The sequence below is a fragment of the Nyctibius grandis genome, chromosome 1, assembly GCF_013368605.1.
Source record: "Nyctibius grandis isolate bNycGra1 chromosome 1, bNycGra1.pri, whole genome shotgun sequence".
Classification (NCBI taxonomy): Eukaryota; Metazoa; Chordata; class Aves; order Nyctibiiformes; family Nyctibiidae; genus Nyctibius; species Nyctibius grandis.
In genome coordinates, this window is record NC_090658.1 from 65,819,278 (window position 1) to 65,844,081 (window position 24,804).

Below are 24,804 nucleotides of genomic sequence, written 5' to 3' on the forward strand. Positions count from 1 at the left end.
ATCAGGGTTTTTCATGATTTGCTATTGAGATAATTTAAACTATTTTTAGACACAGGATGCTAAAAATAAAGAAACCTACTGAAAAGATCTATGAATGGCTTTAGGTTTTTCTGATACATTAGATAAGCATACTTGCATGAAATTCTAGACGCTTTCTTTTTTAACTCATACTTGATTAAGACTGTTGTTTAATATGTAGCATTAGTCTAGTTAGTGCATTTTTAAGATTTGTCTCTGGTTTCAGACATCAGCTTTTATTTCTGTGTTAAACTTTGTCTTGGTGTATTTTTCTAGTCACACTACTTTTATTTGACAGTTTTCCTGTAGAAATAAAAAACTATTTTTTTTTTCTCTTCTGTGTTTTTACTCATGTACTTCAACCTTTCCTTTCTTTTTGCTCTCTTCTCCTTCTTCAATACTTGCAATACTTTCCTTGCTCTCCATGTTCTCTCTTCACGTGTCAAATGTGAGTAAAACAAGATAGTGATGAAGGTTTGCAGGCTCACATAGTTGAGGGCATACAACATGGAGGCAGATGACTTGCACATTGAGTGTTCTCTTCTTTCTAGTCATGGAGTATTATTCTTGCGGATGGGCATTTTTAAGGCAGGATCCCTCCCCCAAAGCATGATTGCCATTGCAACTTCATTCTCTGTTTTTTCTTCTTATAAGCTTATACATTTTGGTGATCGCTTATTACACTTATTGTCGTTTTTTAAAAATGTTTGAGGCAAACATGGTTCTGTAACTGGGAGAGGTATCCCAGCTAGAAGGGGAAGATGTTTGTGTTTATTGAGGGAGGAAGGTGGCCTTAGCGAAGAAAAGATTGTATGCAGATTCTAATTTTTTCTCCAACTTTTATTTTATTTGCTTTCTTTGTGTTTTTAAAGTCCTTTCTAATGTTTCATGTGGAGACTCCAGAGAGTTTTATGTAAGGCAACAGAGTAAATGAACCCCAGTGACTTTATAGAAGTTCCATCAAGGAACAGAGATCTGTGTGTTGAGCTCCTTACAGAATTAGGCCTTAGTTACTTGCTGTGCTGTTTGGAATTATCATAGAATAGTTTGGGCTGGAAGGGACTGTTAAAGGTCATCTAGTCCATCCCCCCTGCAATGAGCAGGGACATCATCAGCTAGAAGAAACTTGACCTTGAATGTTTCAAGGGATGGGGCATTATAACTTTTAGTAACCAGGAATAGAAACCTGAAAGAGGGATGGAAGTTTACAATGTGTTTTCTAAAAACCACCAAAAATTGGCAGAAGGAGTGCATAGACAAATGCATCAGCTGAAATTTATTTCAGCTGTTTTTACTAGACTGGTCTTTAGATCAACTCTTTGCCATTATGCTAAGAATAATGTAGTTTGTTTTTTTTTTTTCCAACTTTATACTTTTTAAAAGAAAGTCTTAATGGAAATCTGTTTTTGAGTTTTAGCACTTTTTAGTACAATTTCATTGTCAAACATTGGCAAGCAACTTTCAGGAAAAGAGACTACAAGCAACTGAGCCTGAAGCCTGTCTCAAACTTGCGTTTTTAGTGGATTGAAAATACTTGATTTTGTGCTCATGTAATCTTCAAGTCTTCCATAGTCTAAAGCATTGGCATCTGTTTATGGATTAGACTTGCTGATTTCTTTTTTTACTGAATGTACATAAAAGTAATTTAAAAACAGTGAGACAAAATTGATGATGAAGTGCCCAAACACAATATGTTTTTTTTCAGTGTGAATTTTCTGTTGCCTTTCAATCTGTCACTTGTTAATTTTAAACAAGAAAATAGCTAGATCTTTGATTTCATTTTACTTTGTGTAATGTTGCTAAAGAAATAGCAGAAAGTACTATTTTTATCCTTAGAACATAATTTTTAGTACAAGTATGTTTTATGTTCTTTTCATTTATAGCTTGACACCTTTAGAAGTAATATTGATCTAGCTAAGGAAAGTGTGAATGATGAAGCAATTATAAACAACACATATAATCCTGAAGAACAGAGTCCCCGATTTACAAAAAATAAATTGAGAGAGAAAGCCTCAATTGCAGAGAAAATAAACAATGATATTGTTAGTGGAGAGGAGAGCAAGCAACCAAAGTCTAACAAGAAGAAAAAGACAGCACTGTTACAAGAACAATTTAATGAGGAGGAAAATTTATATGAAGCTAAATTGGAGAGTTTTGAGAAGAAGATTAATGATTTTCCAAAGAAGAAAACAAAAAGTAAATCACAAACAGATGTACCTCATCAAGAAGGTGATAGAAAGATTAAAAATTCCTTGACTGAAGCAAGAAATGTAGCTGAATTGGAAGAGGAAGAAGAGCTAATTCGAGCCTATCAGCTGCATGTGGCTGAGGATGAGGCAAATGCAATTAAAAAGAAAATAAGAATGAAACTTAAAGAACAGATGTCTGAACTTACCTCCGGTGTTCAAAGCCATGAAGTTGTATTGAACAACGGAGTGGGCAAAAAGAAGAAAAAGAAGAAAGAAACAGTGGTTTTAAGTGAAGCTGAAACAAGGTACCATGATAAACTGTATACCGTGTGTCTGTGAATCTTAAGTGAAATGTTTCATTTTCTTTTAAGGTAGGTAGAAGCTTTCTGATAAACAGTACATATTTTCTAAGTGATGAACTGGATGATTCTGTTATGAAAAAGTATTACCAAATACTTTTTCAAAATGCTGTCAAGATTAATATTTAACTCAGATTCTGTTTAACTTTTTAAAAAAGATCCTTCATTACTATCTGGTGTTTATTTTCTGTGGAACTCACTCTTAACTAACTTAAGATAGTTTTGTGCATGTTTTTTTAGTGATGAGTGGTGGTCCTGATCCAGCAGAAGAGAGTGAATAGAGCTTAGCTCTATTCACAGGAATGGTTCTGCAATTATCTTGAAATTAGGGGAAAATGAAGGGGGGGAGGAATTAAAAAGGCAAGACTAATGCTGGGGGTGTGTGTTGCATTTTCAAGATACACAGTTGATGAGTTGCACAACTAAAGAGGAAATTTCAAGTGGATTAATAATGGTAATGAGCAATTGCATCCATATATGCAGTAGAACGCAATTGCTGACAGTAATCCATTACATTGCAGTGCGATGTCCCTTTCTGAGCTACAGCATCATCCAGCAGAAGATGGCAATGAAAATCAGCCATTGGAAAGACTGTTTACATCAGAAGGACAGAAACTGGGGGGAAAGCATGGAAAACCAGAAACCTAAACCAAAGAAGGTTAAAAAGAAAACCAGAAAAGGTCTGCCAACAAAGTGTTAGAATGGTGTGCTGCTTTGCTGCTTTATCCAAGTCTTTTTTCATGTCTTTTTTTTTTTTGTTTTGCGCTGCTACAGAAATATTTGTCCATAGTAGTAACACAGAAGTGATTGAGCTGTCGGAGTTACTTATGTTTCTTTAGTTAATTAATTGTATTCTTGTTCTTCCAATTCTGAGGCTAATTTGTAATGAAGTTAATTTGGTGTATCGATCTAAAATCTTGAGAATTCATTTACTGTAAATAGTTTTGAAATTCATAAATGTTTAAAAAGTGAGGTTTTTTAAAGCATAATATAATATTTTAATATATACCACCTTTACAGCATATTACTTAGATGCGTATTCTAATTGTCTTTTTATTATTTTACCATTTTTATTTACTTTATGCTATAAATGGTGTATCACCACTGTCTTAACCTGATGCTCAATTCAAACACAAGGAATACTTTTTCATGCAACACACAGTCAAATTGGAGAATTCATTTCCTCAAATGTTGTGGAGGCCAAAATAAGAAATTAGTTTAAAAAAATTGAGAATACAGAAATTGATGAGGAGTAGGTCTTTTGATATCTATTAAGTATAGTGGTCTCACTGTAACTTGGAAATGAGGAAGTTCTGAAAACAATGTTTGGTAAATTCAGGGAAAATGCACATGGAGAAAGCATCAGTTCCTGCTTATCTTGTTTTTTATGTTTTCCTTACAAAAAATAACCAAACAATAAAACCCTACTATAGGCTGTAGTCCAGAGCAGGATATTGAACTGTATGGATTTTAAGTCACTGTGGCACAGAAGAACCTATGTCAATCAAGAGGATAACCTCTGATTTTAAATAAAAATGTTTGTTAATAGGAATAGATTATACTAATGAATATATATTCATGTATATGTTCATACGTTTAAAATGCTGCCAATTTCATACTTTTATTTTAACCTATTACATAAAGAACACATTAAATATTATTACTTTACTATTGAATGCTAAGACAATACAGAGCATTTTTACTCCTTTCAACTGTCACTAGTGGACCGTAGTAACTCCTCTCGATTTACTTTGTTCCTATTTTTAGAAGAAAACACAGAAGTTACTGCAGAAGATCATGAGGAAATGAAGAATTCTGAGATTTCAACTCAGTCTAAGTTTGGTTTTGATGATGATCTTGTGTTGGGAGTTTATATCCATCGCTCTGATCGACTTAAAACTGATCTCCTGGTATCTCATCCCATGGTGAAAATCCATGTTGTTGATCAGAGAAGTGGCTTATACGTCAAGAAGGATCATAGGTGACTTTTAATAAACTGTTTCTATTACCAATGATTACTATAAATACATAGGTTCTTCCCTAGAAAAATAAATATGGAAATAAAAATAATGCTGGATTTTAAGCTTGCGAGGTCATTAATTAGTTTCTACATCTATGATAATGCATATATATACTTATACTAAATTTGGGTGGTATTTTTTGTTTCTTTTTAGCACTTTTAAATGCTCTGCTCTGCTGTATTGCCCTCGAGGTCCCTGTATTTACAGCACAGTTCATTCTGTATTCTTTCCAGAGAGAAAATTTCCTAAATCTAAAAAATATGTAGAAGCCGAGATTAGAATAAGTAAGGAAAACTCTTGTAGGATAAATAGCATCTGCCTTTTCTTTTTTATAAAAGAACTTGTAAAATCCTGAAATTAAATTTAGTTCTTCATATTTCTAGTCACTTCAGTTACTTGTTTCCACTGTCATTATGCATAATTTTCCTGAAAACCAAATTTTAACAGTGTTTAAGCAGTAGGCTCTGCCATGACCATTATGCATAAATTTGGTAACAGTAACTTGATTGTTAAGACTTTGAACTTCAGCCTGTAGCATTTCTATAGACATTGCAAATTGTCTTAAATTTTGTGTGGTTTTAGAAATCTTTTTTCTAACACAAATGGTATTTTGTATGTTTCTTTGCTTTCAGTAATTGAAAATACTGTTTTGTTTGAGTTGGGTTTTTTAAGGTGCTATAACAGTTGTTAACTGTTTGGAAATTTTCAAACAGCAAGAGGAAAGTTTCATCTTTCTATGAAGAAGAACAAACAGAGCACGTTCTTCCTATTATGACACAACCATTTGACTTCAGACAGTCTAAATCAACAGTTCCGGAGTGGGAGGAGCAAGTCATATTTAATGAGCGTTTTAGTTACTTTATTCAAAATACTGAAGAAAGCCCTCGGGTAATCCTGTTTTTTGAGGTAAGGTTAAATATTACCCATCATATTTATTCACGTTATGTTTTTCTGTTTGTGTCTTCAACAGTATATATTTGACTGATTCGTGTATTTTATTTCAATTATATTGGGTTAATAGCATAGCGTTAAGATACAGAATTAAGTGGAGATACCAAGAAGTGGTATTGATGATTGCTAACACTAGTAAACATTTTTTATATCAACCCCCCCCTGTTTTGATAATAGTAAGGAGGGCAAAGCTTTCTTGTTAAATCAACTGTCAGACTTCTGGGAAAGGCTGGTAAGAGCGTTCCAGATCAGGCGCCACGTGTAAAGGATACAGCTCTTTCCTTTTCCCCATTCTTGAAATCTGAAAAGAAGCTTAAGTACCAGAAACTCAAAGATGGAGTTTGCCTGCTTGTAGCAACACCTCTTTTCCCTTCTACTAATGAGCAAGCTATTGCATTGTTTTCCATTAACATTTTAGACATCTACTTCTCCTCTACAAGGAAAAATTGTAAGGTATGTATTCAACATGATTTTGAGCTTAAGTATTTTAGTATTTGTGAAGAGAGATTCTGTAGTATTAACCTGACCGTGGGAACCTAATACAATAAATATTTTTTCATTCCTTGTTTTTTTATATTTCATTCATTCCTTGTTTTTTGTATTTCAAATAGGTAGTATATACAATGTCACCATATGTTTCTTTATGTTCTGTCATAAATGAACACATTTATAGAATTAAGAGTCCTTATTTGCTTAACACAAAAGTAATTATATTTGCATGTAAAGATTCTTCGTGGAAATCATGTTAATGTTGGGACCAAAAGTATGACTACACTGAAAGCATGCTGTTTGACTTCAGCATGGTTTGTGAAATACCAGTTTGAAGATAGCATGATTCCAAGTTTTTTTTGTATACCAGATAAACCTCCAGGAGTGGCTATATATGAGAAGATTCTGGTCATTGACCAGAAAAATGAAAAGTCTCATGGACGTTCAAAGTCAGGTTGGACAACCCTTTGAGCAGCCTGATCTAGTGAAAGTTGTCCCTGCCCATGGCAAGGGGGTTAGACTAGTTGGAAGGTCCCTTCGAACCCAAACCATTCTTTGATTGATTCTGTGACAGAAGTGATAAAGCTAGGAAAGGAAGACTAACTTTTTGACTGCCCTTTTCCAGCTAGATTAGCATACAGCTGGCTGTCAGATTTGTGATCTGTATGATTTGTAAACTATATAGGATTTATGAAAATTACACATGAACATTTTCCTTTTTTATTGAGACAGAAGGGAAGAAAGAATAGTTTTTTAAGACCAGACTTATGTTCCTTTTTAAAGCAGGTCGTAAATAGTCATCAGGTAAATGCATAAGAATCTGTTATTTCTAGTTGTGTACTTGCGTGGAAGAAGTACTGGTTTTGTAATTGCTTCAAATTGAAATCTGCTTAATTTAGTGAATCGCGTCTAGCATATTTTCAGCAGTATTTTTTTAATTACAATGAAGTATATTTCATTAGAAATATATTTATATTCCTACTAATACTTTCAGATCCTTGATTTTCTAAGTATGGATGAAGTGAGAGCCAACTCTGATGTACAGATCCAAGAATGTGGTTTCCGAAAAATCTGTTGGGCATTTCTAAAGGTATTGTAAATATTTAAATGAAGAAACAAAATTTATAAATCTTTTTATGCAGTTATCTAAAAGACACTAACCCTACTAAGTGGGACATATTTTTTAATATTTTCAGGCAACAGATACGGAAAAACAAATCCTTACTTGCTTGGCTGTTCTCTCCTTTCCCTCTTCCTTTACCCCATAAAATTCACATTAACAAACTTGACAGTAAAGAATATGTATTTTTCAAGAAAGTATAGAATGTGTTAGAATTTTTTTGTTGTTCATAAAGTACAGAATGAGGTTTTCTTTGGGGGGGTGTGTGTTCTTGAGATTCTCCATAAAGAAAATGACAAATCCACTAATTTCTGTACTTCAGCTCTTCTGTATTCTAGTGGCCTTTTCAGTTCGCCAGTCTTTGAAAATACTGCCTAGCCTAATTATAAAATGTGTGCCATTTTTAGTTACAGAGTTTGAAATGCTGCAGCAGTGAGATACAGGTAATTTAGGCAGCATGTTATGTACCTTTTTACCCTTTCAGGAGAGACTTCAGTGTGCCAATTTGGCCTTTGAGAGCTGACAAGGTTATTACATGCTTAAATTTGCCTGAGGATTGTTCATTTACACCTATCCCTGTGGATGGTGGATCTTGACAGCCATTGAGCAGTCCACAACATGAGAAATACAGGGGAGAATAATGGACTGCAAGTTTAGGGGAAGGCAGAGGGACCTCCGTATCATTCCATACAGAGCCTCTTCTCAGCTCTTTCCAAGATGAATCTATAGGAATCAGGTCTGGTATCTCATGTCTGGTCTACAGCTGGTGGGAACTGTGCATCCAGGCATTCAGCCCAGCCTACTCCTAAGCAAAGGGAAGGATGACTTTCCAGCTCATAAATACAAATAAAATTGTGGCCTGTTCTTCATTCTTCCTGCATCTGTCTGCATTATCCTTTCATCTGTATCAGTTAAAGTAGAAATGTCCTGATAAACAGTGGTCAGTGTTAATGGCGGTAGGTACACACAGAGTGAAAAACATATGCACTAATTTCTATCTTATTCTTTACTTCAATAGAGAGAACTTATTTCCTCTGTAGTTGGAAAGGTTGCTGCTTTCTTGTATCTTCTGCTTTCAGTCAAAGCCTTACCAATGCCCTTTGCTGCAGTGTTCAAAGGGGGCAGATTTGGAAGAGGCTCTTTGTGGATTGACAGTCCTTTGAGATTTGGGTGATTCCAGCAAGTAGTAATTTTTTTTAAAAAAAAGAGTTCTTCCCACGTACAGTATATTACTGTTGTGCATATGAAGCATGTTTCAAAACTAAGCTGCCATCTAAGCTTTAATCTTAGTGATTTGATCCTGGGGGTGTTTAATACATGGTTACTTCATTACCAGTTTTAGGGATAGTATATTTCCCCAATGAGAAGTGGATTTCAGAGTTTATACTGTAGTTGTTTAAAATATTAGAAATCATCAATGACGTTTATTTTGTGTTAACATAACACATTTTTCGCTCTTTTTAATCACCCTTCCAGCTTGTAGGTGCAAATGGAGTTCTAAATGTTGATGGAAAACTCCGTCTGCAATTATATTTCCCACCTCCAAGGACCAAGTCACATTCGAATGTTGTTGAGGTTTATGACTGGTGGGAAAAATGTCCTAGAAATCGTTACCCATCAACTTTATATGTAACCATAAGAGGCATAAAACTGCCAGATCATGTAAGTTAAATATATAATAAATATATTTACAAATATTGTAAATATGGATTGTGAACTGGCTGAAGGAAAGAAGCCAGAGAGTAGTGGTCAGCGGGACAGAGTCCAGTTGGAGGTCTGTGTCTAGCGGAGTTCCGCAAGGGTCGGTTCTGGGACCAGTTCTATTCAATATATTCATTAATGACTTGGATGAGGGATTAGAGTGCGCTGTCAGCAAGTTCGCTGATGACACAAAACTGGGAGGAGTGGCTGACACACCAGAAGGCTGCGCAGCCATTCAGAGAGACCTGGACAGGCTGGAGAGTTGGGCGGGGAGAAATTTAATGAAATATAACAAGGGCAAGTGTAGAGTCCTGCATCTGGGCAAGAACAACCCCATGTACCAGTACAAGTTGGGGACAGAGCTGTTGGAGAGCAGCATAGGGGAAAGGGACCCGGGGGTCCTAGTGGACAACAGGATGACCATGAGCCAGCAGTGTGCCCTTGTGGCCAAGAAGGCCAATGGCATCCTGGGGTGTATTAGAAGGGGTGTGGTCAGCAGGTCGAGAGAGGTTCTCCTCCCCCTCTACTCTGCCCTGGTGAGGCCGCATCTGGAATATCGTGTCCAGTTCTGGGCCCCTCAGTTCAAGAAGGACAGGGAACTGCTAGAGAGAGTCCAGCGCAGAGCCACGAAGATGATTAAGGGAGTGGAACATCTCCCTTATGAGGAGAGGCTGAGGGAGCTGGGTCTCTTTAGCTTGGAGAAGAGGAGACTGAGGGGTGACCTCATTAACGTTTATAAATATGTAAAGGGCAAGTGTCAAGAGGATGGAGCCAGGCTCTTCTCAGTGACATCCCTTGACAGGACAAGGGGCAATGGGTGCAAGCTGGAGCACAGGAGGTTCCACTTAAATTTGAGGAAAAACTTCTTTACGGTGAGGGTGACTGAACACTGGAACAGGCTGCCCAGAGAGGTTGTGGAGTCTCCTTCTCTGGAGACATTCAAAACCCGCCTGGACGCGTTCCTGTGTGATATGGTCTAGGCAATCCTGCCCCGGCAGGGGGATTGGACTAGATGATCTTTCGAGGTCCCTTCCAATCCCTAACATTCTGTGATTCTGTGAAATGTACAGACTTTTCTGTAAGAACTAGTAACTAGCTAGAGCATGTTTGTATGCATGTATATAAAAGCTGTACTTATATGCACTATATAAAATAGCTAGTATATAACTAACTATAATAAGAACTTTGCATCTTAAGATACGTGTTCCAAACTCAGCCCTTCATAGCTGTCTTTGAAAAATAGATGTACTTTCCCATCTGCATCTTTGCATATTTGAAAAATCTTTAATACCCTCCGATTGACACAATTTTGGAAGCTCAGCTTACTTTCTGACTTGCTGGTTACTTTAAATGAAAATTTTGCTATGTGGTTTTCTTGTATTAAGCTTTTTCCAATCTCTTTATTTTTCAGATGTAAAAATGGAGTGCATTTGAAGTTAAAAGTACCTTTTAATCTTTTCAGAAAGGACACTGTTCATTTTAAAAATACTTTTTCCTGATACTTAGTTTTGTTTGCCTCAAGGTTGCTCCTTCTCTCCGCTCTATGATTGCTGTTCAGCAGGAACAAAGTAGTGCAACAAAGTGTGAGCTCCAGAGAGACGGATCTAAAAGGTCATGTGAAACTCTTCCAGAGGCGAAGAAGGAGCCATGTAAATGGACAAGATTGCCTGAACAGGTGAACTGTTTTTATTTGCTTTTCAAATAAAAATAATGTAAAGATCTACTATCTTTTTATAACTTTATTTTTATTGTATAACTATCATTGCATCATTGTTTTGCAGAACAGTCAGGTATTTTTATCTTCAGAATTCTCTAGGATAGGGCTATTCAGGTAGAGTAAGTAAGACAGGAAACCAGTTCTCAGATCTCATCTTGATTGGAAATATGTTTTCTTAGGGTTTTGTGTTTTTTTGTTTTGTTTTGTTTTTGTTTTGTTTTTTTATTATTTTTTTATTTATTCCCTCAGTTAAAGCTATTTTTACAATATAACAGAATTATGAAGGAACTTTCATTAAAGAACCTTATTAAGAAGGTTCTTGCTGACTTCATTCTAACTCCTAGATCACTGTAGCTAATGGAGATCAGCAGTCATAACATGGGAATATTTTTGCAACTATATATAGAATTTCCATGCAATAGTTTCATATTTTTCTGTAGAATGGCATTACTATGAGTTCATGGTTCTACAAAAATTCGAATAACATAAGAAATAGAATCACAGAATTGTTTTGGTTGCAAAGGACCCTTAAGATCATCGACGCCAACCATTAACCTAACACTACCAAGTCCACCACTAAACAATATCCCTAAGCACCACATCTACTCGTCTTTTAAATACCTCCAGGGATGTTGACTCCACCACTTCCCTGGACAGCCTGTTCCAATGTTTGATAACCCTTTTGGTGAAGAAATTTTTCCTGATATCCAATCTAAACCTCATCTGGCTCAACTTGAGGCCGTTTCCTCTCATCCTATCGCTTGTTACCTGGGAGAAGAGACTGACACCCACCTCGCTACAACCTCCTTTCAGGTAGTTGTAGAGAGCAATAAGGTTTCCCCTGAGCCTCCTTTTCTCCAGACTAAACAATCCCAGTTCCCTCAGCTGTTCCTCATAAGACTTGTTCTCCAGACCCTTCAGCAGCTTCGTTGCCCTTCTTTGGACTCTAATTATTTCTTATTATTTCCTTTTTATACATTTAAATTAATGTTTTACCTTTAAAGCTAAATAACCTTTTTAAAGAACCACAATATATTTGTATCTGTCGCCATAGATATAGACAGATGGATGACGGTTTTTTTCCAAAATGTTCTATAAATTATGAATTATTTGCTATATGAATTAAATATGAATTAATTTTATATATGAATTGTAGCTACATGACCTGTAAGTAAAATAAGTTTGTTGTGAGTTGAGTTACTGATTCAACATTGTAGTGTTTTATTTCAGAGAGGTTAAAAAGCGTAAGAAAGCATAAGAAATCATAACAAGGCTTAGTTGCATGTATAGTTTCTAACAAGATGTGTTTACCTTTATTCTGAAGTGAACAGTGTATATTCAATTATTTCATAAGTAGATCTATTTGTATACTTTTAAATGCATATGAATCTGTTCATACTAATTTTTCATTCATAAAAGTAAATCAGGTTTAGGTTAAATAATCATATACCTGCTCTGGATATTTTAATTCCCCTTTGAATTTAGTTCTGGAGAAAAAGCCCTTGGGTGAAAAAGAGGAAATATTTTGTGAGAGAGAAAGGAGCACTATAATACCTGTGCAATTTTTTGAAATGTTTTATCTCCAGTTATGTTTAAAAAAATCAGGAATTGAAATACAGATGGCCAATGCTAAAGGTGATTGGGTAGACCAAAGGTTTGAGGTCCTGTAGTCTTCTGACTTCACACCACAATCATTACGTTACTAGAAGTTGTTCTTAGACTCCTTAAACAAGCTTGACTAGAGTCTAACTCTACAGCTTATATTATTGACAATAGTCATCATTAAACACTTCTTAAGATTAAGGAAATTATTTCGATTTTAAATTTTCTCAGGTTTTTAAAACGTGCTAGTTGTCTGTAATAATGGGGCAGAAAAGAATATACAAACTAGATGTGGCCTAAGTTATGCAGCAGAACTGCCTCTGTTCATAAGGTTGAAATTTTCTTTTAGATTCTCTTAAGATGTTAGTAGCTTTTTAAGAATGTGTTTTAAGCATTGGGTAGTTAATATTCATAACTGTGTAATCCCAACTCTTATCTGAAAAGCTAGGCTTGCCGCATACCGAACAAGCATCTGTTTTCACTGCGAAGTGGAGATATGGGCTGTTTCTGTATTCGTTTCTCTCATGATGGGAGAACGCTGGCCGCAGCATGTGCAGGAAGGAATGGCTATCCCATTGTTCGTAAGTTTAAAACATGTTTTGTATTTTTTTCTTATAATTCATGTAGTTTGAAATGAAAGGGCAAAAGATGTATTTTTAAATTGTGGGTTTTTAGAGGTTTTCTTTTATAATTGTGCTTTGTAAATTGTTCTATGCATTAAAGAACATTGAGGAAAATGCTCTTTCTGTGTTAATAGGGCTGGAACTGGCTTTTCATACATAGTAATGTATATACAATTTAATGGTATGAAATAACAGTATTTCTGTGCAGAGGTCTAATGGAAATAATAAATCAGTTTGCATAAGGAATATATTTTCTCATAATAAGGTTTTAAGTGAAATACCTTTTCCAGCCCCTGCCCCGCACGCTTTTTTTGTCTAAGTTTTTCTCCTAACCTGTCATGAAGGTTAGATACCTGGAATGTCATTTCCAGACAGACTACTGGAGGCTGCTGTCTTCCATGGTCCAGTACAGTTGGAACTACAAATATTCCTTATTACTCAAACTTGGGGCTGCTTCTGCACAGTAGCCTCAACTGCATAGTTCTTAAGCCCTGCATAAGAATCTTGAGATTTAGAGAGAACAGTGTTTTAAGTAAATGTTTAAACGCAAGGAACAGTAAGTCTAGATTCCTTTATTACACAGTCCCAGAAAATTATGTCTGTGTTAATCTACTTCAAAGATTGGTCAGCTAGCTGTCAAAATTTAAAAAAATATTCAAAAAAATTATAGTCTAATCTGGTTCTAATAATTTAAGCAAATAGGCTGTTTCTTAAGGGTTAAGACATTTGTGACATCCATGAACCACTAGATGGAAGTATATGCTTGCTGTTCGTGCATATATAGCAACTATTTGATCTTGTTCTCTGAAAATGAGCAGATAAAGAAAATGAGTTGATTTATGCTAGCAGAAACTCAGCCTAATATTAAACTAAATTTTGCACTAGTAATTGCATATAATTGATTGTAAATATTTACAAAAATTTTATTTTTCTATTTAAACTTCACTAGTGTATGAAATTCCTTCTGGACAGTTCCTGAGAAAATTTTATGGTCACCTTAACATAGTGTATGATCTTTGTTGGTCAAAAGACAATCAATACCTTCTTACTGCATCCTCTGATGGCACTGTCAGGTCAGTACAATGAAGATGTTCTGTCAGATAGCATTAGAAGCACAAAAGAAAGTGCTCCAATTTCATCTCTTACTACAAACTGTGCTAAAATGTTTTAATTAAAGATTTCATTGCAGTGTGACTTAGTCTATAGTATTATAAAAATTGTGATGGCGTTAATCACTTACACTGTGTTTACTATATTAGTTTCTAATGTATATGTATTTGAGACCAAAGCTTTTCCAAAACCTTTAGTGTCTAAATCTACAGTGCAGCAAAAACTCTAAAGGCTTTGTATTTCAAGAAGTCACTGAGACAGTTGGCATAGTCTATCCTTGGAGAAATTGCCATATTATGAATGCAGTATTAAGTTGCAAATTTGAACAAGACAGGAAAACGAAAACTTAAGATTCAAGTTACACGTATAAGTTGGCCACACTGCACATATTTATGTAATTTTTTTAGTTTTTTGGACTTAGTTAAATAATTCGACTTAAATTGCTATAAATGAAATTTGATAATATTATTTCTGAATATTTCTGAGACTGAATGTGTACATTTTCCTCTACAATTAAAAAGTGCACTTCATTGCAGTGTTAGTGTTAAAATACTAATCTGTTCAAGCTTGAAAAGCAACCCCCTCAAAACTGTAGAAAAACATGAAAATATGGCGTGAAAGTGCACAAGTTTATTACGAGCAACTTCACAGGTTTTCATAAGGCTTTTTTTTTTCTTTTTTAGCTCTTCAGATCCCTATCTGTTGTTTCTGTTATGCAACTCAGTAATGCTACAGGCAGTTGCATAATTAAAATGCCAGAAAAATTGTTAAATGATATATTGTATGTGTGGAACTGTTTTACTTTTTTTTTTTACCCTGCTTGTGTGTAGGCATAAAAAGAGTGTTTTGAGGGCTTAGCCCATGTTTTTATTTTTTATTTGGAAACAGATTAAATAAGATTTTTTTTATATTGATGTAAATATCAGTTTCAGTCATTTATGTTACCTATAAGAAGGCCCAGCTGTTCCTCAGTTCTTGAATTTGTGGCAGCACGTTGCAACTGTAGTGGTCTGCCTCCTTTTCTGTGTACTATGCATAGTCACTGCACGAGTTGTTAGTTCCTGTATTTATTGTCCGTTGCCTTAAGCTCCTTAAAAAGTCTCAGTTTAAGCAAGGAGTTTCTTCTTTTTCCCTTTCATATTGGGAGCATTTTGCCATTGAAACATTGTAGAATTGAAGGATAAGGACCAAAAGGCACCCCATTGCTTTAAAGTCATTATCAGTTTATTACCTGCATCATCTCTCAGAACGAGTTCTAAGGCAACTTGAAGAGAATTTTGGGAACTTATGTGAATCCTTCTTTATATAGTGTTTTATATGTTACTCTTGAGTCTTCCCAAGCTTTAGTCCCATGTTATTTGTGAGCAATAAATTAACTTTTATGTTGTTAGAGCAAAACCATCTAAAAGATAGGTAGTCTCCTTGTGTCCTTTGCACATTAAGTTGCAAGTTAATCACTATACTTTAAGGGACTGCAATTTTGTAATGAACTCACCTTGGAGTAAGTTTAGAATTCTTCAGTAGCCACCAGAAGTAGGCACCCCACCTGGAAAGGTGGCACTCAAACAATTAAATTCCATATTGTAACTGAGCACTCTGAAATGTGCTGCCCACCTGTATTTCATGATCCAGGTGCCATTCCATTCTTTATGGACTCATCTTTGGGGAAGGCTCAATAATAAAATGTATAGCATCAAATGAAAAACACTTCCTAAGAAAAATCTGATCTTACAGTTATGGATGGTGAAGGATAGGAAATAGATGAATAGTAAGAATTGAATTTATGTGAGGAAAGCATCCTTGAGATCACAATCACTGTGTGGTAGGTAATTGTTCTTTTAAAACTCTCAGGGGTTTTGTTTATGTTTAGTCGTCCTAAATGTTCCTTTGTGGTTTTTTTTTTGTTCTACCTTCTTTTTTTTTTTTTTTTTTTTTTTAATGAGTGATACCCCAGAAGGTCTTTAATAATTTGTTTATGACTCCTGAAAGAAAGAAACCAATCCATTCCATGCAATTCTTTATGTGTATTTTAAAATGTGCAGAATATCCATTAAATGAGTAAGTAGTCATGAATTTACTTTGAAGACAGAGTACTATGTAAAGCAGTAAATGTATTTTAATTCTTGTTAGAAAGTACCATGTCAAAGGATTAAATATAGGTGGAATAAATTGATAGGATAAACAGGTGGTGTTAAGTGTTTGCAAGCATTTGCCTCTAGAACTACTAGCAGCAAATATGGCAACAGTTATACCTGTGTATGTGATCGCTTCATACAATAGATATCCTAACATCCTTTCCTTCTAGAATGTGGAAAATAGAAATGCAGGCAGCATCTGCAGTGAGAGTTTTCCCTCATCCTTCATTTGTTTACACTGCAAAGTACCACCCAGTTGCTGACTGGTTGGTTGCGACAGGATGTTACGACTCAGTGATTAGAATCTGGAATGCAAATGTGAAAGAAATCCATGGGCAACTGCTACAGGAGCTTGATGGTCACAAAAGTTTCATCAACACGCTTTGTTTTGATGCAGAAGGTATGTACTTAGTATTACTTTTTCAAATAGTGTTGTTTTCAGTTGAAGACCAACTTGAGTGTTACTAGTTTCCTTTATTTCATAGAGGCAATGTGAAATGCTATAATACAATAGAATAGCTTTAGCAGTGTTTGCAATTAATACGTTAGTATGATGCCTTATTTGGATGAATGCAAAGGGACACGTAGTCCCTGGTATAAATTGAGAGTGATCAGAAAAGGTAAGTGTAGAAAGGACAGGCAAACAAGTGTGTAGTGATCGTGATCAGGCAACGATGACTGGGCAAATTTTGGTTGTAGTTCAGTTTATATTGTCCCTATATCTAGCTGTTATCAGTTAGCTAATGTTTTGTACATATTGCTGCAAAAATTAGGAGAACATAAAGCACAGATACTACTGTTCAGAAGAGACAAATGCATCAGGATGCAGGTGGAAAGTCTAGCAGTTAGCATAGAGAGTAAGTGTGAAAAATGGTAGGTTTGGCTAGAATTCTTCTAGGTGGAAGATTATGTCCTAACTTAAAAGCAGAAGCAGGAAATCTGAAACCAACTTCTAGAGAACTCTCAGAACAGAACTTCAGAACAGGAGATTGCATGATCAGAACAGTAGCGAAGACAGCTCCACCATATTGTCATTCAAAGTTACCAACTTAATACAAAGATAAAGAAAATGAGGTAGCAGAAGTTAGATTGTGAGAATTTTAATGCTAGACTGAAGAAGTGGGAAGGTGATAAATTTCTCAGCATTGACAGAGAATGTGAAAAACTGAGAGAAAAGGACAGAGATTTGACCATTGTGAATAATGTTAACTAGTAGATTAACAGCTGAAAGCAAGTGAGAGAGGTGTACTGACATGTACTAGTGGAGGGTGGGAAGAGTTGAAGATGGGTGAATGAATAAGATAGTCGGAAGTGTTTGACTTTTTCTGGTATTAGTGACATCATTAGTAATTAAGTGGTTCAGTTTTGGAGGTATTCACTGGAGTAGGTACTACGAAGAGGAAAGAGTTGCGTTTTTTTAAAGAATAAGTATTTGTGATTAATTTAAGAACAACTGTTGGAAAACAGTATTTGTTCTTGTTCAGGATTCTCTCAGTGAATGTATAGATAAGCATTCGGCTATCCTGTGAAGCTCATTGAGCTATAATGCTCATTTTTTGCTGGTTCTAGAATAAGAGTAAAAATGAAAAAAACTTAATATTCAGCACCTCAGTATCTGACTTATGTGCTGCATCCAAACTTACAGTATCAGCTCATGTCACGTAGTATGAGCAAAATGTGTTTGCAATGAGTACGTCATAGCAAAAAAGAGGAAAGAATTGGTGTTCGCCTCTTCACAAAAATAATATAAAAAAGTTGTTTCTTGTTCATACATCTTTTTCTATATTTCTTCTTTTGTGTGCTATTCTTCTACTTATAAGACGTTATTATTTCACAGGGCTCCACATGTTCTCAGGAGATAGTTCAGGACTGATAATAGTTTGGGATACATCTGTCAAAGGAAGTTCTCAACACCTGTTTCAACACTGGAGGATTAGTAAGGTATACAGGTTTCTTAAACTAGCATTGTAATTTCTATGTGAACTGTTCCAAATCTAGTCATTTGATTTGAATTCAGTTTTTTTTATACATTACCTTTTGTTTAACCGAAAAGGTGTATTTTCTTTAAATAATGGTACAAAAGAGCTGATAGAACATGCTGTGATTCACTGACTTAAAATATTTGAATTGTTTTGCAGCTTCAGTTTTTTGTATACAAAACATGAAAATGCTTGCGGTTTAATAGCATTGTATTAACAGATAAGTGCTAATGCATTAGGTTTGTTCTCTAGACACAACAGTAAAATAGACCGCAGACTTTACAAATCACATTTGTTCATACCTTCGCAGCCTATTGTTCAGTAAGCATTTCTGTCATCAACTGTGTTTCAGAAGTTCAGAGTCACAGTAGAATCTGCCTTGTGAGTGTGAAAAGTTGATTGCCCAGGATGTAATGCCTTAATATAGGAACAATCTTTTTCCTTAACCAAATAGAATGAAGTGGGCAGAAAAAGAGTAATGCAAAAGAAAAATGAAAAAAACATGTAAAAACATGAGTTTTAAAACACAAAGTTATATTTTTTTTTACTTTATTTTCCTTTTTTCTGTAGGAAATAAAAGAAAATGATATTACAGGAACACCAATAAATCATTTGGAGGTACATCCAAATGGAAGGCGTTTATTAGTCCATGCCAAAGACAGTACCCTGAGAATCATGGATCTCAGAATGTAAGTAGATTTTTGGTGAAAAGTGCCTATTTCCTTTTTGTTTTAAAATTTACTTGGGAAAATAAATTGCCATAAACTATTAAAATGTATAGTTGTGGAGACGAAAGATGTCCTAAGAATCAAGGATAGCAATATTAGGGTTAGGAAATGGTTTCAAAACACTGCTGTATTACAGACCTTTTGTGTGATATTGGGTAAGTCTTTTAAAATAGACTATCCAGAAATTACTAGATTACTTGGGACCTTAAGGTGGCATGAAGGAGAAGACATTAGTCTCCTAAAGATTGAATTAACTTTTTAAAATGCAATCTGGGCATGAAAATAACTTTGAAATTATAACATCTATTTGTGTTAGTTTCTCATTGTTAAGACCTTGGGAAGAGTATTTTAATGATAAAACAGAATGAAGATTGTCATCATAAATACTGAAATATGCAGTGATGTACATGTTATGGTATATTAAGCAGGCAGTGAAATATTTTTAATTTAGTTTTCATGATTTTCTCATTTTTAATAGCTATGAGCATGATTCTTAAATAATAAACTACAATAAAAAAACACGGAGATCGCAGAATCACTTCTGTTGTTGAGGTTGAAGAGTGTCCAGTCCAACCCCAACAATCAAAGCATGAGAGCATGTTACTCAGGGGCTTGTCCAGTTGGGTTTTGGATATCTCAAAGGATGGAGAATCTACAGCTGCTGTGAGCAACATGTTTTAGTGTTCATTCACCCTGAAAGTAAAAGAAGTTTTTTCTTAATTTTAAATGAAATTTCCTATATTTTAATTTGTGTCCATTCCCTTTTCTCCTTTTACTGGGTGAAACTGGGAAGAGTCTTACTCCTGTCAGTTACACTCATTGATAAGATGCATCTGAACATTCTCTTCTGGAAAGTCACGTTAAAGATATGAACGTTCTTTCTAAATGATTCATGATTAATTTAATGGATTCCCTTCCTTGCCTCGCCATGCGGAAAATAAAGGTCCCTGGTGTCCTACATGAAATTACCTGGGGGAAATACCTTTATGCTCTCATAGCATGAGAAACTACATTCTTTTAGAACATACTTAGGAACATATATATATTCTCTCAGGAAATATCACTCTTAAATAATCACACAGAATCAACTAGGTTGGAAGAGACCTCAGGGATCATCGAGTCCAACCATTGCCCTGACACCACCATGTCAACTAGACCATGGCACTAAGTGCCATGTCCAGTCTTTTCTTAAACATATCCAGAGATGGTGACTCCACCACCTCCCTGGGCAGCCCATTCCAATGTCTAATAACCCCTTCTGAAAAGAAATTCTTCCTAATGTCCAACCTGAACCTCCCCTGGTGAAGCTTGAGGCTGTGTCCTCTTGTCCTATCGCTAGTTGCCCGGGAGAAGAGGCTGACTCCCACTCCACTACAAACTCCCTTCAGGTAGTTGTAGACTGCAATAAGGTCACCTCTGAGCCTCCTCTTCTCCAGGCTAAACAACCCCAGCTCTCTCAGCCGTTCCTCATAGGTCAGACCCTCCAGACCCTTCACCAGCTTGGTCTCCCTCCTCTGGACTCACTCCAACACCTCAACATCTTTCTTGAAGTGCGGGGCCCAGAACTGAACACAGTATTCAAGGTGCGGCCTCACCAGTGCCGAGTACAGAGGGACGATCACTTCCCTAGACTGGCTGGCTACACTGTTCCTAACAGAGGCCAGGATGCCATTGGCCTTCTTGGCCACCTGGGCACATTGCTGGCTCACGTTTAGCCGGCTGTCGATCAGCACCCCTAGGTCTCTTTCTGCCAGGCCACTTTCTAGCCACTCTTCCCCCAGCCTGTAGCGCTGCATGGGGTTGTTGTGGCCGAAGTGTAAGACTCGGCACTTGTTCTTGTTGAACCTCATGCCATTGGTCTCGGCCCATCTATCTAACCTGTCCAGATCCCTCTGTAGGGCCTTCCTACCCTCCAGCAGATACACACTGACACCCAGCTTGGTGTCATCTGCAAATTTACTGAGGGTGCACTCAATCCCTACGTCTAGATCATCTATAAAGATATTGAACAGCACCGGCCCCAGAACTGAGCCCTGGGGAACACCGCTAGTGACCGGCCGCCAGTTGGACTTTGCCCCATTCACCACCACTCTCTGGGCTCGGCCATCCAGCCAGTTTTTAACCCATCAAAGAGTCCACCCATCCAAGTCCCGGGCAGCCAGTTTGTCTAGGAGGATGCTGTGGGATACAGTGTCGAATGCCTTACTGAAGTCTAGATAGACTACATCCACAGCCCTGCCCTCATCTACTAAGCGGGTCACTTTGGGTGATATTGGGTTGGATGTTTGAACTAGCTGAAGACTTTCCAGTGTTACAGTGGAACTCTTCATCTTTTACTGTGAATGATAAATTACAATGACCATGCTAGAAGGCTAAACTATCCACTCAATCAAAGCCTGAAATCAGTGGATTAACAGAGGGAACATGAAGTTTTTGAAGCAGATAGTGTTCTTCTATCAATACCATTCCTAAAAAGTGCAGGGAGTTTTAGTTTGAGAGAGAAAAATGCACATGCATATTAGTCTCTTAAGATAGGGTTAATATGGTGTGCAATTTCACAATTATTAAACCAGTTTGTCTGTAGGACACACCATCTCCTCCTATCTCCCACACCTTTGGCCATGTATTCCTAGCATTTCCTTTTTATCAGTTTAGAGATCTTTTGATGCAGGGTAAGTCAGATGAGTGAACTGATCCGACTAAAAATCAGCCTACAAATACAAATGATTAATTTTCATTTTAATCAACTATCTGATCTAACTCATCTGATAGCTGCCCAAACACTAGAGAAGAAATGAGGGAGAGCCTGGGAAAATAAGGGTGGAGAGGACAGCAGCAGGACTGCTGCTTTGACCGCAGCCCACAGTTACATTGGCTTAAGTCTATCAATAAACCACAGGGTCAGATACTCAGCAGTGATAACTTTACACGTCAGCATTAACTGTTCATTCCCTGCATGAGAAAAGAGGGGGTGGAGGTCACAGATCAACACATTTCACTTTGATTGACAGCTAGTTGTTCTTAACTTTCCTCTTTCAACTTACTTTTTTGATCTTTTTGGATAATGCTATTGTCCTGTCACTCAGGTATGTGATCAGGGATTTGGTTTTGGTTCAGACCTCTCCTTAGGGTTTCATATGTAGCTTAGTTTTACATCTTGCAGAGCTCTTCTACATGACATCTCAGAGATGCTATCTTTCTTATTCACACAACTAAAACTCTTATTTGGGCTAATATGGTCTTGCACTGTGATCATTAAAGCATCCTTTTCTCTTGCTTGCCAAATAGAATTGTATCTAAGGTATATTTATTCAGAATATTGTTAAAAGTAATTTTCCTGTTGTATTAACTGCATTGCACTTCTCCCAGCATACCTCTGTTGTTTCTGCAGTAACACATTTTAAAAATTACTGTCTGCTGTCTTGGAGAGCTGTAGTGGCCTATTGCCATTCTTCTTGCCTCGAATGCTGCATCATAGTATCACTGCTGTATTAGTCTCCATTTTGAATTTTCATATCTCTTTCCAAGCTGTACCTCATGTTTGAGATTACCTTCTTACAAGCTGGCTTATGCTGCTTTGAATCCTTTTGCAGATTCTCCCTTACTTTATGCCTACAAACTGTTTGACAGTAGTTCATTAGTAAGTCATTATTACTTTGCTGACCAGTAGTGTTTCACTGAAAAAAGATTAGGATACCTAAGTAGCACAATAATATTAAAAATATCAATATTAATAGTAAATCAACATTGATATCTGAAATTTGTTGATTCTACCCCTTGTTTTCTAACCAAGGAGACATTAGTCTGAAGAGCTAAACAGAGCTGCTGGGTAAATTTAAGCACTTACTGGGATGTAATCAAGGTCAGGAAGTATAATGAAAAGTTTTTTGGCAGAGCTTGGAGTTATAGTGCTAATTCCCCCATTTTTTGCAAAGCCCAGAATCAAGAAAATGCAAATTACTACATCTATATCACAGAATCAACCAGGTTGGAAGAGACCTCAGGGATCATCGAGTCCAACCATTGCCCTGACACCACCCTGTCAACTAGATCATGGCACTAAGTGCCATGTCCAGTCTTTTCTTAAACACATCCAGAGATGGTGACTCCACCACCTCCCTGGGCAGCCCATTCCAATGTCTAATGACCCTTTCTGTAAAGAAATGCTTCCTAATGTCCAACCTGAACCTCCCCTGGTGAAGCTTGAGGCTATGTCCTCTTGTCCTATCGCTAGTTGCTCGGGAGAAGAGGCCAACTCCCACTTCACTACAACCTCCCTTCAGGTAGTTGTAGACTGCAATAAGGTCACCTCTGAGCCTCCTCTTCTCCAGGCTAAACAACCCCAGCTTCCTCAGCCGTTCCTCATAGGTCAGACCCTCCAGACCCTTCACCAGCTTGGTCTCCCTCCTCTGGACTCACTCCAACACCTCAACATCTTTCTTGAAGTGCGGGGCCCAGAACTGAACACAGTATTCAAGGTGCGGCCTCACCAGTGCCGAGTACAGAGGGACGATCACTTCCCTAGACTGGCTGGCTACACTATTCCTAACAGAGGCCAGGATGCCATTGGCCTTCTTGGCCACCTGGGCACATTGCTGGCTCACGTTTAGCCGGCTGTCGATCAGCACCCCCAGGTCTCTTTCTGCCAGGCCGCTTTCTAACCACTCTTCCCCCAGCCTGTCGCGCTGCATGGGGTTGTTGTGGCCGAAGTGTAAGACTCGGCACTTGTTCTTGTTGAACCTCATGCCGTTGGTCTCGGCCCATCTATCTAACCTGTCCAGATCCCTCTGTAGGGCCTTCCTACCCTCCAGCAGATACACACTGACACCCAGCTTGGTGTCATCTGCAAATTTACTGAGGGTGCACTCAATCCCTACGTCTAGATCATCTATAAAGATATTGAACAGCACCGGCCCCAGAACTGAGCCCTGGGGAACACCGCTAGTGACCGGCCGCCAGTTGGACTTTGCCCCATTCACCACCACTCTCTGGGCTCGGCCATTCTCTAGATCTGAGTATTTCCATTTTCTACTGAAAGACAAGGATGTACACTTTCATTTATAATTTCAGGTGTATTATGAAAGCCAGGGAAAAGAAAGGGTAAACACTGCACTCTGCAAAAGGTGGGTGCTTGCATATCTATTTGGGATGCAAACTGTATTGATTTTTCTGAGGAATAGAGTGGGGGACTGACACTTTCAGAATAGACATTCTAACTTTTTCTGTATCTGCTACATTTGAAAACTGTTCTTTTTCTTTAGCTTGGCTATGAAGAAATACACAGGTGCCACAAATTACAGAGAAAAGATTCACAGCACCTTAACACCATGTGGTACATTCCTGTTTTCTGGAAGTGAAGATGGAAAGGCTTATGTTTGGAATCCAGAAACAGGTAACTAATTATTTTATGGTCTTAAGCCAGGTTGTCAAGACTGAGGGGCAAAGGGTTGTAAGCTTTATTGAAACGCTTTTGATATGGAATGAAACTTCAGTAAGATGCTCTTAAACCCTGAAGCCTTAGCGCCACTTTTTAAATAGCTATTATTAATCTCTAAGATTTAATTCTCTAGAGGAAATTAATAGGCAGAGGTAGCATTTGTAATATCCAGCAGGAAGAGTATCTTAAGCTCAGCTTTTTGTGTACTGCAATTCTTCACATGTAGATGAGGGTCTGAAAACATTTTTATGCATTCCTTTTTAAGTCAAATCAGTCTTCCTCTTGCATTTTTTGGATTTGGAATAGGCTTTTGTTGAGAACCACTTCATCTGTTTCCCAAGGGTGATCGGAGACTCTTTGTGAATTATTCCCCAAACTGAGTAGTTTCAAAATAGCTACCAAAATCTTTCTGGAAAAATGTTAGCAGATGCAAGATAAAGACTTTACCATCTTCATTGTACAGTGAGGTAAAAGGAACAAAAATAACAGTAGAAGGTAGCAGAACACACTTTCTGGCTTGATGACATCATGTTCTGTCTCCAATTATGATCTAAATAATTTTTAAAAAGGAAAAAGTAAATATTTTAAAACTGGCAGCTAACCATCAGTTCTGTTTTGAATTTCT

The 24,804-nt window shown here is 36.9% G+C and overlaps 1 protein-coding gene across 1 annotated transcript in view; it reads left to right on the forward strand.

Annotated features, from left to right (window-relative positions):
- Window positions 1-24,804, forward strand: part of AHI1 (Abelson helper integration site 1) — a 101,818-nt gene that overhangs the window by 11,944 nt on the left and 65,070 nt on the right. Inside the window, 14 exon segments of the mRNA XM_068398927.1 lie at window positions 1,902-2,512; window positions 3,088-3,184; window positions 3,186-3,246; window positions 4,334-4,547; window positions 5,301-5,493; window positions 7,022-7,117; window positions 8,624-8,809; window positions 10,371-10,523; window positions 12,616-12,748; window positions 13,740-13,863; window positions 16,206-16,435; window positions 17,873-17,976; window positions 18,585-18,703; window positions 24,004-24,134. Coding sequence (XP_068255028.1) covers window positions 1,902-2,512; window positions 3,088-3,184; window positions 3,186-3,246; window positions 4,334-4,547; window positions 5,301-5,493; window positions 7,022-7,117; window positions 8,624-8,809; window positions 10,371-10,523; window positions 12,616-12,748; window positions 13,740-13,863; window positions 16,206-16,435; window positions 17,873-17,976; window positions 18,585-18,703; window positions 24,004-24,134 — 2,452 coding nt within the window.